Source organism: Cokeromyces recurvatus (assembly GCF_025118155.1).
Source record: "Cokeromyces recurvatus strain NRRL 2243 chromosome Unknown BX663scaffold_31, whole genome shotgun sequence".
Lineage (NCBI taxonomy): Eukaryota > Fungi > Mucoromycota > Mucoromycetes > Mucorales > Mucoraceae > Cokeromyces > Cokeromyces recurvatus.
Window position 1 is genome coordinate 187,720 of NW_026251417.1, and position 12,381 is coordinate 200,100.

General features: G+C 29.8%; 7 protein-coding genes across 7 annotated transcripts; 2 read left to right on the forward strand and 5 right to left on the reverse strand.

Annotated features, from left to right (window-relative positions):
• Positions 1-292: 292 nt before the first annotated feature.
• Positions 293-1,477, reverse strand: BX663DRAFT_478624 (uncharacterized protein; the record flags this gene model as incomplete). The annotated part of the gene is made up of 5 exons (XM_051524306.1): positions 1,269-1,477; positions 1,099-1,207; positions 844-1,001; positions 638-755; positions 293-584 (listed from the first exon to the last, which is right to left on the reverse strand). The coding sequence occupies exons 1-5, from the start codon at positions 1,414-1,416 to the stop codon at positions 296-298; spliced, it is 822 nt and encodes a 273-aa protein (XP_051379368.1). The 5' UTR covers positions 1,417-1,477.
• A 45-nt stretch (positions 1,478-1,522) lies between these two features.
• BX663DRAFT_521573 (uncharacterized protein) lies at positions 1,523-3,025 on the forward strand. Its single transcript, XM_051529254.1, has 3 exons — positions 1,523-2,451; positions 2,534-2,622; positions 2,708-3,025. The coding sequence occupies exons 1-3, from the start codon at positions 1,756-1,758 to the stop codon at positions 2,856-2,858; spliced, it is 936 nt and encodes a 311-aa protein (XP_051379369.1). The 5' UTR covers positions 1,523-1,755; the 3' UTR covers positions 2,859-3,025.
• BX663DRAFT_478629 (uncharacterized protein) lies at positions 3,003-4,784 on the reverse strand. Its single transcript, XM_051524307.1, has 8 exons — positions 4,662-4,784; positions 4,344-4,595; positions 3,933-4,233; positions 3,641-3,858; positions 3,441-3,582; positions 3,345-3,370; positions 3,215-3,275; positions 3,003-3,135 (listed from the first exon to the last, which is right to left on the reverse strand). Exons 1-8 carry the CDS (start codon positions 4,680-4,682, stop codon positions 3,026-3,028), a joined length of 1,131 nt encoding a protein of 376 aa, XP_051379370.1. The 5' UTR covers positions 4,683-4,784; the 3' UTR covers positions 3,003-3,025.
• Positions 4,785-4,824: 40 nt separating this feature from the next.
• On the reverse strand, positions 4,825-6,982 carry BX663DRAFT_521580 (uncharacterized protein). Its single transcript, XM_051529255.1, has 5 exons — positions 5,797-6,982; positions 5,644-5,726; positions 5,168-5,587; positions 5,044-5,104; positions 4,825-4,966 (listed from the first exon to the last, which is right to left on the reverse strand). Exons 1-5 carry the CDS (start codon positions 6,916-6,918, stop codon positions 4,928-4,930), a joined length of 1,725 nt encoding a protein of 574 aa, XP_051379371.1. The 5' UTR covers positions 6,919-6,982; the 3' UTR covers positions 4,825-4,927.
• Positions 6,983-7,203: 221 nt separating this feature from the next.
• BX663DRAFT_489274 (integral membrane protein DUF92-domain-containing protein) lies at positions 7,204-8,297 on the forward strand (the record flags this gene model as incomplete). The annotated part of the gene is made up of 4 exons (XM_051524877.1): positions 7,204-7,592; positions 7,680-7,707; positions 7,784-8,020; positions 8,094-8,297. 4 exons carry the CDS (start codon positions 7,204-7,206, stop codon positions 8,295-8,297), a joined length of 858 nt encoding a protein of 285 aa, XP_051379372.1.
• Positions 8,094-9,467, reverse strand: BX663DRAFT_213174 (proteasome subunit alpha type-4). The gene is made up of 4 exons (XM_051521772.1): positions 9,318-9,467; positions 9,037-9,199; positions 8,554-8,972; positions 8,094-8,490 (listed from the first exon to the last, which is right to left on the reverse strand). The coding sequence occupies exons 1-4, from the start codon at positions 9,361-9,363 to the stop codon at positions 8,366-8,368; spliced, it is 753 nt and encodes a 250-aa protein (XP_051379373.1). The 5' UTR covers positions 9,364-9,467; the 3' UTR covers positions 8,094-8,365.
• A 548-nt stretch (positions 9,468-10,015) lies between these two features.
• BX663DRAFT_521588 (U3 small nucleolar RNA-associated protein 6-domain-containing protein) lies at positions 10,016-12,377 on the reverse strand. Its single transcript, XM_051529256.1, has 5 exons — positions 12,261-12,377; positions 12,028-12,172; positions 11,771-11,945; positions 10,298-11,703; positions 10,016-10,209 (listed from the first exon to the last, which is right to left on the reverse strand). Exons 1-5 carry the CDS (start codon positions 12,339-12,341, stop codon positions 10,055-10,057), a joined length of 1,962 nt encoding a protein of 653 aa, XP_051379374.1. The 5' UTR covers positions 12,342-12,377; the 3' UTR covers positions 10,016-10,054.
• Positions 12,378-12,381: the final 4 nt, after the last annotated feature.

The window sequence follows — 12,381 nt, forward strand, 5'->3', positions numbered from 1 at the left end:
AAAAAAGGTACGGGAAGCAGAGAGAGAGAGAGAGAGAGAAGGAGGGGCCTCTTCTTTCACTCACTCACTTACTCACTCACTCACTTACTCACTCACTCACTTACTCACTCACTCATTCTCTTTTCCTTCTTTATATAAACTCTTTAACATATTTACATGTATGTCGTAAAGTGTCCTTTTTTTTTATATACATATACGTTTGAAGTCGTCTTCTTTAAATGATAATAAAAAAAAATTGATTCTCTTTATTTTATTTACAACAACATGTAATAATATTATTTTGTGATACATTTATTTAATTTCCTGGGTATAAAATATCTGGAAATACATTATCAAAATTGTCTGTTAATTCACATACGTGATGTATAAAATAGATTGGGTAAAGAACATCAACAAAGAAACAAACGTTAGCCAACATAAAGTCATCTGATGTCACATTTTGCATAATAAAATATAGTTCTAAAATGATGTAAATACATATTAAACTAGCTATTGTTATAGGAAACAAAATTTCGATAGGATCCATTTCATAACTATATCTTAGCCCTAAAGAACATAAACAGAGGGCACCTAGACTACACACACTATATCCCTATTGTTGTTAGTAATAGTCATAATAGTAATAATAATCACTTACAAAGGAAATACACCTGAAAATGAATACCTTTTTTGAAAGGTGTATAAAATGCAGCATGATAATCCAAAAATGGTCATGATAATAACAGAAATACCTTCTTCATACACTGCTTTTGAAACTTTTTATAATTAAAAACAAAATAATAGGTTGAGTTGATAATTTACGATGTGCATGCTTCATCTTTACCGTTTTTGGTCATTTTGTACCTATATTAGCTATAACAAGTGACATAGTTAATGTATACAAACATAATAAAGTCGTCCTAACTGCCTTCGTTAGTTGAAAATATTGATTCCAAAGTTGCCAAATAATGATTAAACTAAATAAAAATGTAGGTGCTACAGGAATCCACCAAGTCCAAGTACTATTATAATAAAGAGATTAATTGAAAATCCATTGAATCTAATTCATCCATGTCATTCATTCATTTATTCACTCTTTTTGTTTTTTTTTTCTTTTACCTATTCTTAAGCCATTCAAATAAGGGACAGACTTTAACAATAAAAAACATGGTAAAAGCTAAAATTAATAATTGACTTGTTGTAATGCAAAGCACTTTTCTTGCAAATTCTATTCCAACAACATTAGTTATTAACTATAAAGCTAGAAGGGATAACTCTTTGTTATATACCTAATTGCTGAACAATATTTAAACGAGAAACCGAGATGCCAAAAATGTCTTGGTCAAGATGAGCAGAGCCATATCTTTGTAATGGATCAGGTGGAGTGATTCCAGGATACCTTTCTGTTGAATTATTAAATGTATTGTAGTTACTCATTAATATTATATGAATTTTATTTCTTTCTTTGTCATAATAATGAAAATAAAAAAAAAGGTACAAAAAAAAAATAAAATAAAATAATAACAATACAATTAGGGCCTATGCTAACTACAAAATTTACTACTCCGCTCGTCAAAAAAAAAAAGTGAAATAATATTATTATAAAAGGAGAAAATAAAAATAATAAAAGGAAAGAAATGATCTCCTTTTGTAGCTTCATTTTCCTCCTATTAATTTCATTTTGTTGACTTTAATTTACTTATTTTTTTTAAAAAAAATGCTTCTCTTTCTCTTTTTCTATTTGTCTTGGATCTGTTATTGATAATACGAATACTTATGAAAGAAGAAAATAGTCCAGTGTTATTACTTACTTTAGATGATGTATTACATAGGAAAAGTCAACCTCCTGTATGTCTTTATAATTTTTATATCGTATTAAAAGATCGACTAGGGCTTGAGATTCTTTTGGATTTTTGGTTAGATGTAACACAAGCCAATTTGTTATATAAAAGATATATAAAGAGTTCATCAAGGAAAGAGATGGAATCCGCTTTATTATTAACTACAGCACCCTCATTATTACAACAGAACTCAAACGATCATCTCTTGACAACTCTACTACTTTTATCAGATTCATGTCGTCCTGTATTCATAAGCAAGAAGCCTCGACCACCACCACCTACACAAAGGGAGATGATAGAGACCCTTGAGGGCATCTATCTTCGTTATATCGTTCCAAATGCAGAGAAAGAAATTGAACAATTACCTTATTCTATAAAGGAAGCGATTAGACTTCATTTTCATCAACTATCCCCAGAGGATCCCATCATTTATGACCAAGCTAAAGACTATGTTTATCAATTACTTGCTTCTACTTTTCCTTTATTTTTACGTTATAAATTATGGATGAACTTGACTTTACCTCAACAAGTGGCAAGACTTTTCTCTGGTCTCTTTTGTTTATGTATAGGATTTTCTTTTGAATTTTCATTTATATTTTTAGATATTCAACCTTGGCAAAAGAGATTATGGGTAAAAGTGAATTAGAAATTGACTTTTTTTTTTTTTTTTTTTTTTTTGGGAAGGGTTTAACCTTATCTTTTATTTTTATAAGGGTATTTTACCTATTATTTCTGGTGTGTTTTGTATAATAACTTCAATGATAGGTATTGACCCTATTTGGGTCCTTATCTTTAATACAAGGTATAAACATACATACATACATACATAACATAGATGCTAGATTTTTTTTTTTTTTTTAAAAAAAAAACTTTCTTATTTTTATTAGTGAAACTATTCCTTTTCATTTTAATCAAATCATAGAACCTAAAGCTAAAAATATATTACGAAAAAGATCTTTACATGTACTTGGTATTATTTTATTAATCACTTTCATTATCATGGCCTTCTTTTGTACTATTGCTGGAAAACGACTTTAATAAAAACTAGATCCCATATTTTATTACTATAGCAACTTACCGGTGATGTTGTATTATAAAAAGAGGGGAGAGAAGAGGAGGGGGGGGAGGGTAAAAGTAAGGGAGAGGTGGCTTATATTTGTATGCACTTGTTTTTTAATGTACAAAAAAAAAAAAAAAAAAAAAAACTATTCTATAGACCATCTTTCTTGATTATTTGTATATTTTTCTACTCCATTTGCAGATGTAGTATGCATAGGATGATTAGAGGAAGTAGTAAGAGATGTAGCATGTGATACTATAAACAAAAGAAACCATTAGTTTCCTTCTTCTTCTTCTTCTCCTTTTTTTTTTTTTTGTAAATATCATATACATACTATGATTAATTAATCCATGATTGAAATTCCTTAAACATATAATAGCAGAGGGTACTGAAGCCTAGAATAATCAAAATAAATCAAATAAATAAGAATGATTCCCCCCCTTTTTTTTAATATAGAAGATTACCAAAATAAGAACCATATCAACACATACTAATAAATAGGAATAGGAATATTATTATTATTATTATGATTATTGTTAATAACGTAGGGATATACTTACAAAAGAAAGTTAAAAAAATTCTAGATCCTATGAATCTTTCTGGATTTCGAGATATAGTAACAAGCATATAAATAAAATAAGCCATACTTGCCATTGAAAATACAATAAATAAATACATATGTAATTTCAATTCTCGACGTAGCTATTATAAAATTGTTAGTCATAAGAATCATCTATTATATACATATATACTCCTTTACCCCGAAAAAAGCAAAAACCAACATAGCAATGGATACTAAGCAACTGAGTATAATGTGTTCTATTAATTCTTTAATTATATTGGATCTAGCTTGTGCATCAATTGCTTCTGGTAACCATGCAACAATCAATAAAACTAAATATTGAATTGAAAATCCCAAAAAGAAAAAGAAATCAAACTTCAAAAGCATCATAAAGATTTGATACATTTTATAACGATCTATTCATAAATAATAATACTTTTTTTGTTAAAAAGAGAAAGAGAGATTTGATTCTTATTTATCACAATAATACCTCTCATTGTTAGATCTGCTCCAATTTTTTTATATATTTGCCAGCCAAATTCAAGATATAGTTTATAAGCTAAAAATGTAAAAAGAATGGACGAGATGAGCATCACACAAATCTGTGTAATCTCCGCCCAACGAGAAGCATGATAGGTGTCACCCAAAAAGGCGATAACAAGACTAACACTAGGATCCTCTGTATTACTGAACAAAGTTGAAGATTGATGATATTGAATAATTGTATAAGCACTCATACCCAATTCAAATACGACCAGCGCAATTAATTGGATTGTATTTTTTTGATATATCTAATTTTATCATTTATAAACGAACGAATAACATGAATAAATATGTAATATTAAACTTTTTTTTTTTTTTATTTTTTTTTTTTTATTTTTTTTTTAATTAATATTATTACCGCATCTAATATTAAAACGACTGTAAATAATTGGGCTATAATAAAAAGAGCAAAATAAACTAATAATGAACGTGCATTTGAATAAGCAGTGAAGAGTGCCTGTCCAAACGCTTTTTGATTTAAACGTTCTTCATTAATAATATTGATTTGATTTGCATGGTTTTGAAATATAATAGCTTCAAATAAGATGGCTAATATTGCTTGTAAAAGTATTGTTAAAAAAATGGCACGTGTCCATTTTGAATCTCCAAACTAAATTATGAATAATGTGTATATATTATAGAAGAAGAGGTTATCATCAGATAAGAGAACACTTACAAAGTGTGAAATATTCCACATGAATAAAATAAACTAATAAATAAAGAAAAGAAAGAGAGAGAAAAGGAGAAACAATAAAATGCAATAATTCGACCTTTTAGTTCCAAAAATATATAAGGGGCTAAAAAAAGAAAAAGAGAAGAGAAAAAGAAAAAAAAAAAAAAAAAAAAAAAAGACAAAAAAGAGACAAAAAAAATTACTATTTATGGAAAAGAGAAGAGCGGGGAATAGAAAACATAAAATAACATATTATATTCTTCTTTTGATTAAACAAATAATAATCTTTCTTCATAATATTGAATCAACTAAAAATAGATTCAATTGTGAGCTCTTTTACTGCTTTCTTTCTTTTAAAGCTAATAATTTTTTTTTCAATGCTTACCGTTTCAGGGATCTTTTCATGTATCTCTGACATTGAATGAATCGTCTTTTCACCATTATTCCTGAAATATTTAATATGTTAAGCCACATCCAAAAAAAATAAAATAAAAAAATTATCTGTTTACCATTCAATATAACAAAGCATCGTCTTTGGTTCAATAGGTGATGCTTGGACACAAATTCTTTTTAAATCACTATTCCATTTAGTCTTACTATTTGGCCAAGAATTAGGAAATACATATCCAAGTTCAATCATGTATTTTGGTACATGTTTTAAATAAGTCTCCACCATTTTAGCAGAATCTTCAGACTTTTTATCCATTGTTTTTTCTATTTGTTTTTGTTTCTTTCGTGAAGATTGCTCTGGAGAACTTTCTGTTATTTTATTCGTTAATGGTCTCTTTTTATTATTGAGGGAAGGTTTCATGTTTTCCTTTTTCTGCTCTTCTTCTATACTATCCAGTTCTGTTTCTGTAGGCACATTAGATGGTCTTTCAATGTGGGGCAAATTATCCCAGTAAGCGATACATAACTCGGGTACATCACTTTGTATTTTTGTTAGTATTCATTATTCAAGGTGATTTATAAGTAATTGACTTACGTGTGAATAGTAGTTGCACTCTCCATTGTATTCTCTGATGAAGGATAGCCCTTCCATTTGATTTCATATTTTACAACTTTACCCTTTTGATAAAAATAGATTAACAATTTTCCTGATATTAAACATACTATTTTTATTTATTTATTTTTTTACCTTGTAAATTCGATGGCCTTCAATCTTTTCGACTTCATATTCTTCTTCTACATCACTCTCTTCTTCTTCTTCTTCTTCTTCTTCTTCAATAACACGTTTCTTTTTTTCTTTTGTCTTTCGAGATTTTCTAGTATTTCCTGATTCCTTGGGTAGTTCAAGTTGTTTACCTGTCTTTGCCGTCTTTTTAGGTTGTTCAGCTTTATCAGAATCACTAGAATCTATATCTGACATGGTTTGATTTTTTGTAGTATTTTGGTGTTGATTCTCTTTTCTAGAGATAGCTTCAATGACATTGACCGCTTCTTCATCAGACTCTTCACCGTCTTCAGCTACTTGGCCTTTTTTAGGTTCTTTTACATGTTCTATAGATTCTTCAACTTCATTTGTTTCACTTTCTAAACTTTCATCAACTTTAGTTTCTTTAGGATTTTCAACTTGTTCATCCAATCCACTCTCCTCAGTCTTTTCAAATTTATCTGATTTATTCATTTCTTCAACTATTTCCGTTGTTTCAACTATTTCTGTAGTTTCAATCATTTCTAAATCTTCCACATCTTGACTTTCTTTTTCTTTTTCAGCCTCTTTAATATCTGTATCCTTTTTTACGCTAGTGTGATTATTCACTTCTTCTGATTGCGTTTCTTTGGCTGTTTCAAAACCTTGATCGGTTTCATCTTCTTCAGCCATATCTATAGCATTCACATCATTATCAAGAGAGAGAAATAATTCTTTTTCTTGCTGCAAAATCATATCCATATCCTCTTGCATTTTTTCTATATCACGATCCAAATTACCCAAACTATCTTGATCAATCTCTGTTTGCTTTCCAGCTTCAGTTTCACTAGCGGTTGCCATGTTATCTTTATCAAGTGCCACTTCATTTTCTGACAAGTCTTTGTTTATCTCATCATTCACTTCAGTATATAACACATCTTGTTGCTCTTTATTTAATGGCTCTTCAAGTTGATTCTCAATGCTGGAAGTGGGTACAGATGATTCTACTACGATTTCTGTCGAAATTACTTTTTTTATTACAGTCACCTCACTATCAACGACATTGGTCAATTCATCTGTAGTATCTTTTTCGATATCTCTTAAAAACTCATTTGTAGAATCTGTCATTTATGCTAAATTATTATCTTTTTTTGTTTAAAATAAAAAAAAAAAAAAAAAATAAAGAAAAAAAGAAAAAAGATAGTTGAACGCGTTTTTTTTTTTTTTTTTTTTTTTTTTTTTTTTTTGGGAAAGATAATAATGCCTCTTTTTTTTATGTGACCGGCATTTGTGAATCAGTAGTAAGTAGACAGGAATTCATTACATAATACAGACACAAAAACCTTTATTCTATTGGTGAGGACGTCTTCCTCTTTCTCCTTTTTTTTTTTTTTTTTTTTTTTTTTTACATTAATGAACATCCTATTTGCTTTAAGTTTATCTATAGCACTTGTTATTCACTCAAGACGTAAAAAGTCACTAAGTGTGGATGGAGCAGCAGCAGCATTTATACTGGGCATGGTTACTTTTTCCTCGTCCTTTTGGGTTTTCACAGTGATTTTGATGACCTTCTTTTTGAGTAGTTCGAAATTAACTAAATTTAAGGCAGAACGAAAAAAGATGTTGGAAGCAGAGTATGAAGCCTCCAGTGAACGTAATGCAATTCAAGTTCTGTGTAATGGCTTAGCTGGAGGAATTGCAGTCTTTTTGTTCCAGTTATTTTGCAACAACAAATCTACTACTAATGATATCTGTTTTGATCATACACGGTTAAGTGTTGTCTTATTATGGGCCTATGTTGGGTAACATGCATAACACCTCTTAGTCATATACATATAAAGATGTATATTAATACTATTTTTTTTTTTATATATTTATATATATTTTAGGCATTATGGATGTTGTGCAGGTGATACTGTAAATGTTGTTATATGTATATATGTATACATCTAGGATGAGCTTCTTATCATGACTAACATATACATGTATATAGTGGGCAAGTGAGTTGGGTATTTTAAATAAAGAATGGCCCATTTTGATTACACGTATGAAAAAAGTACCACCAGGCACAAATGGTGGCGTGTCTGGACTTGGATTAGCAGCTTCCCTTGCTGGAGGAGCTTTAGTAGGGTTATCGGGAGCATTCACGTTAGCACTGGAGCAGCCCTGTCATGGCTTTGCATGGGAATTGATTGTATTAGGTTCATTCGCTGGCTTAGGAGGTTCTTTGGTAAAAAAAAAAAAAAGAACGAAAAAAAAAAAAGAGAATTAAGCCAGTTATTAACACGATAATTATCATATAGATTGATTCTTTATTGGGCGCAACAGTTCAACAAAGTTTATATTCTGAAGACAGGAAAAAGATTGTGCCTGAAAAAGTTAAAGAAGATGAAAATATTAAAGTTATTAGTGGTATACCCTTATTAGATAATCATCAAGTTAACATTCTATCCTCATTTATCATGACGTTTATTTGTGGATGGATTGCATTTTATCTTTATCCTTAAATAAAACATGACATCTATACTATTATATACTTGTTTTATTTCGATATATATGCATATATATAACTAAACTATTGAGCTGTTTCTGTAGCACTAGCACCAACATTTTGTTCCTTCAACAAAGCATCAATCTCGGCAGGTTTGTAAAGATCATATTTAACCTTTCCATCAACAAGTTTAATAGTAGCAAATTCCACTATATAAAAAAAAAAATAATGTTTAATAAAGATTGGTAACAATGATTACAAATATTACTTACACTTTTCACTTGATAATGTTGTGCTATCCATTGTTTTACTTAACACCTTAATAGCCAATGCCTTTGCTTCCTCCAATGTCATATCATCTTTATGATCTTGTTTTAAAATACTTTGTGCTGTAGCATTATTGGCACCAATACATGTAGCCTTCCAACCACCATAATTACCAGAAGGATCTGAATGATAAAGTTGGAATCCATGATGTTCATCATAACCTGCAAAAATAAATGAAACACCAAATGGACGCAAACCACCATATTGAGTATAACCTTGCTTTAAATCACACAAGTTTTGAACGAGTTGTTCAACAGGAATTTCTTCATTATAAGCAAACAAATAGCGTTGCGCACTAGCTCGTGTCCAATTGATTAAAATATTTGCATCGGCTGTTATACCTGCAACACCACAAATAATATTACTATATAGATAAAAAAAAAAAGAATTAGAATCATTATTACAAATGGATACTAGGGGCATCTTACTCGTTTAATTTATAAATTTTTTCAGATGAAGCGGATTGCTCTAAAAGCTTTGAGGTCACTTTCTTTTCTGCAGCAATCACAACACCGTCTTTTGCGAGAATGCCCAAGGCGATACCAGCAAGAGTAATAGCCTCCATGGCATATTCGACTTGGTACAAACGACCTTTTTATGTAACAAAAAAAAACAATGAAATGTATAATTTAGTTCTCTCTCTCTCTCTTTTTTTTTTTTTTTCTTCGACAAGAGTATACATTAGCGTACTACATTAACATTTGATTACCTTCGGGTGAAAAAATAGTTGTTCTTGAATCGTATCTTCTAGCCATTGTGAATTATAATATGTATAGATTATAACAAAAAAAAAAAGAGAGAAGGGGAAAGCTTCCTATAAGAAACTTTATGCTTTAGTTATCCGCCGCGTGTGCGCGTCCTTTTTTTTTTTTTTTTTTTATTTTTTCCTTAACTCTCATTTCTGTCTCTCCCCCTTTTTGGACATCACCCAAAAAAAATACACATATACGTAATCCGTGACGTGCTGACAACTGCTGCCGTCAATATCTCGACTTTAAGCTCAGATCAATTTGAAGTCATTCTTTTGTTGCCCTTCTAAAAAAAAAAAAAAAAAAAAAAAAAAAAAAAAAAAAAAAAAAAAGGTAATATTGTATGTTTTATTTTCTGTTTATTACACCACTTTTGACAATGATGCTTTCACTTATTGAAAATTGCTAGAGAAGGAAGAGTATTATTACTGCTAAAACTAGGAAAGAGGACGAGTAATAAGGTAGCTTTATGGAGGCTTTTTTTTTTTCTTTTTTGGATAAATCGATATTATCCTTTTATTCGATGTCTCTTATAGACATTGAATTATAAAGTAGCTACTGAGGGTATATTTATTTAATAATGAGAATAACTTTACTACTTGTACTTTCAATTATAAAAAGAAAAGGAGTTAATCTAATATCTCAAAGAAGATATATATTTAAGGAGAAGATTAAAAGAAGTCAATATTTATTTAATTTACAAGTTTCTTTGTTTAGATTCTCTTAACTTTTGAACTTTAATATCAAATGTTTCCTTATCAGAAACCTCTTTACATGCTCTATTATACACTTGAGTTGCTTTTTGGAACTTCTTTTGAGAATAAAGATATGCCAAATAAGAAATGTAGCTCGCTATAAGAATTTTTTTTTTTCAAATAAATAAGTATCAAAATACATTTATGTATACATATACGTATATTTATATATATATATTTTTTACCATCTTTATTTTCTTGTAAGCTTGTAATTCTATCATACAAATATTCTACATTTTCTTGTCCTGTTTTATCTCCATATTTATTTTCAACTTCAATACATTTCATATAGAATGCATAAGTGGGATAGCTGTTTTTCATAATTTTCTTGTATACTTGTCGTGCTTCTTCTATGCCTCGAGTTTGAGCTGCCCATTCTGTATAAGCTGTTTGTATCATATCCTTAATCTCATTACGTTCAGAAGAGGTGACAGAAGGCAGTAAAAGAGTCACTCTTTCACATGCATGAGACAATAGTTGATCCATTTCTTCTGTCAATAAGTGTGAGTCATTATTCAATATCCAATCCTTATATGATGTCCATAATAAAAGTGATTCTGGATTATTCTCTAATGCAGTTTCATAAAGTTGGCGTTGCTCTTCTTTAGTTATTGCAATGCGATTTAACCAAAGAGGAACAGACTGAGGGAAATGTTCTAAACCAACGGATGCAATATTATCTGCTTTCTCCTCTTCATTTTCCTTCATCAAGAAGGATGACCATAACTCATACAATTTCATGCTCAATTTATCCTCTTTTCTACATGTCTTGAACAACTTTTGTAATAATTTAACAAGATATAATTTCAAGTTCTCTTCAGTTGCGACTGTATGCCAATCAAGTAAAAATTGGATGTAGAGTTCCCACATTTCAGTCAATGGAACCTCCTTCAACGCTGTGTCGAATTCTTGCACACATAATCTGAAAGCAGGAATAAAGGCTGGATCTGTCATAGTCATCATTTGTAGGTTTTTGTATTCAAATAAATATCTTTTAGCAAGGAAAGCACGTGCTACAGGTGATGTATTCATATCACGACGAATGGTTTCATAAATATAGTCAATATGCTTTTCAGTATCTGTAAATTCTTGATAAATCTCGACAAACTTTTTGCGAAATTCAATGTCATCCGCAATAGCCTGTATAGCATTATCATAAACAATCTTTGATAACAAGCCTTGAAGAATAGGATTATTGGCTTCTTCAAGAGCTGCTGCTTCTGCTTCTGATAATTTAATCTTTTTCTTTTGTCCCTCATCCTCTTTCCATTTTTCTACATCTTCGCCTGTAACAGCTGGTAATTGAATTGTATTATCATCTTCTTCTTCCTTTTCATCCACATTCATTGCTTCTATATCTTCTGCATTCTTTTGTTGATTGATACCAAGTACACGTCTTCTAAGTTTAATCTTTTCAATATATAACAATTCTAATCGAAAATATTCATGCCATAAATGCTGGTTCTCGGGCATTAAACGAAGTGCACGTTGTAATAAGATACGAGCTGCTGCCATATTTGAATTTTGTTCATATTCAAATGATGCTGCCATAATCCACAATGAAGCATTATTAGGATGATATTGAATAGCTCTACAATATATGTGTTATATAACCATAGATCTAACTTAAAAATAAAGGGGAGAAAAAAAAAACTTACTGTACAAAAATACTTGATAATACTTTATTTGAGTGACTAGATTTGGCAAATTCAATATATTGTAACCAAAGTGACAAATCGCCTTTGAATCGAATTGTTGCTCTTTGATATAAGCTCAAAATACGTCTAACTCCAGCATATTGTACACTTGTGCCTATTATTTCTCTTTCAAGACCTATTTCATTTTTTTTTAAAAAAAAAGTCAATGAACAGGATAACTAAAGATATACATGTATATAAAAAAAGGTTTATTTTACCCATTCTTGCAATACGCTTTTTACGAAGTTTTTCAAGATTAGTCTCGTATTCAATTGCTCTAAGGAAATCAAGTTTTTGTTTAATACGACGATGTAATGCATGTTCAAACTTGGATCTATTTTTGACAATGGACTGAACCTCGGTCTAAAATGAAAATAAAAAAAAAAAAGAGGGCAATTATTAACATCGAAGTTCAAGATGATAACTTTTAGTACCAACTGTATATAGTTACATGTGAAAATATATTATGTTTTTCAAGAGCCTCGAGCTCAGGAATCATACGCTCGAGTTGATATTGTACTTGCTCAGCCATTTTAGTTCTATTACAGTTTTATTTTTTAAAAAAAAAAAAA

Excerpts from the sequence above, each read along its gene's own strand:
- BX663DRAFT_521573 (XM_051529254.1), top strand. The coding sequence starts at position 1,756 with ATGAAAGAAGAAAATAGTCCAGTGTTATTACTTACTTTAGATGATGTA. Across the intron at positions 2,452-2,533 it reads CTTGGCAAAAGAGATTATGG|GGTATTTTACCTATTATTTC; the intron begins GTAAAAGTGAAT and ends TATTTTTATAAG. Across the intron at positions 2,623-2,707 it reads GTCCTTATCTTTAATACAAG|TGAAACTATTCCTTTTCATT; the intron begins GTATAAACATAC and ends TATTTTTATTAG.
- BX663DRAFT_478629 (XM_051524307.1), bottom strand. The coding sequence starts at position 4,682 with ATGTGGAATATTTCACACTTT. Across the intron at positions 3,859-3,932 it reads AGCAGATCTAACAATGAGAG|ATCGTTATAAAATGTATCAA; the intron begins GTATTATTGTGA and ends ATTTATGAATAG. Across the intron at positions 3,276-3,344 it reads TTGATATGGTTCTTATTTTG|GCTTCAGTACCCTCTGCTAT; the intron begins GTAATCTTCTAT and ends TGATTATTCTAG.
- BX663DRAFT_521580 (XM_051529255.1), bottom strand. The coding sequence starts at position 6,918 with ATGACAGATTCTACAAATGAGTTTTTAAGAGATATCGAAAAAGATACT. Across the intron at positions 5,727-5,796 it reads AAGGCCATCGAATTTACAAG|GGTAAAGTTGTAAAATATGA; the intron begins GTAAAAAAATAA and ends TTTTATCAAAAG. Across the intron at positions 4,967-5,043 it reads ATGAAAAGATCCCTGAAACG|TTGATTCAATATTATGAAGA; the intron begins GTAAGCATTGAA and ends ATCTATTTTTAG.
- BX663DRAFT_213174 (XM_051521772.1), bottom strand. The coding sequence starts at position 9,363 with ATGGCTAGAAGATACGATTCAAGAACAACTATTTTTTCACCCGAAG. Across the intron at positions 8,973-9,036 it reads AAAATTTATAAATTAAACGA|TAATATTATTTGTGGTGTTG; the intron begins GTAAGATGCCCC and ends TTATCTATATAG. Across the intron at positions 8,491-8,553 it reads AACATTATCAAGTGAAAAGT|TGGAATTTGCTACTATTAAA; the intron begins GTAAGTAATATT and ends TTTTTTATATAG.
- BX663DRAFT_521588 (XM_051529256.1), bottom strand. The coding sequence starts at position 12,341 with ATGGCTGAGCAAGTACAATATCAACTCGAGCGTATGATTCCTGAGCTC. Across the intron at positions 12,173-12,260 it reads AACATAATATATTTTCACAT|ACCGAGGTTCAGTCCATTGT; the intron begins GTAACTATATAC and ends TTTTCATTTTAG. Across the intron at positions 10,210-10,297 it reads CTTACAAGAAAATAAAGATG|CGAGCTACATTTCTTATTTG; the intron begins GTAAAAAATATA and ends AAATTCTTATAG.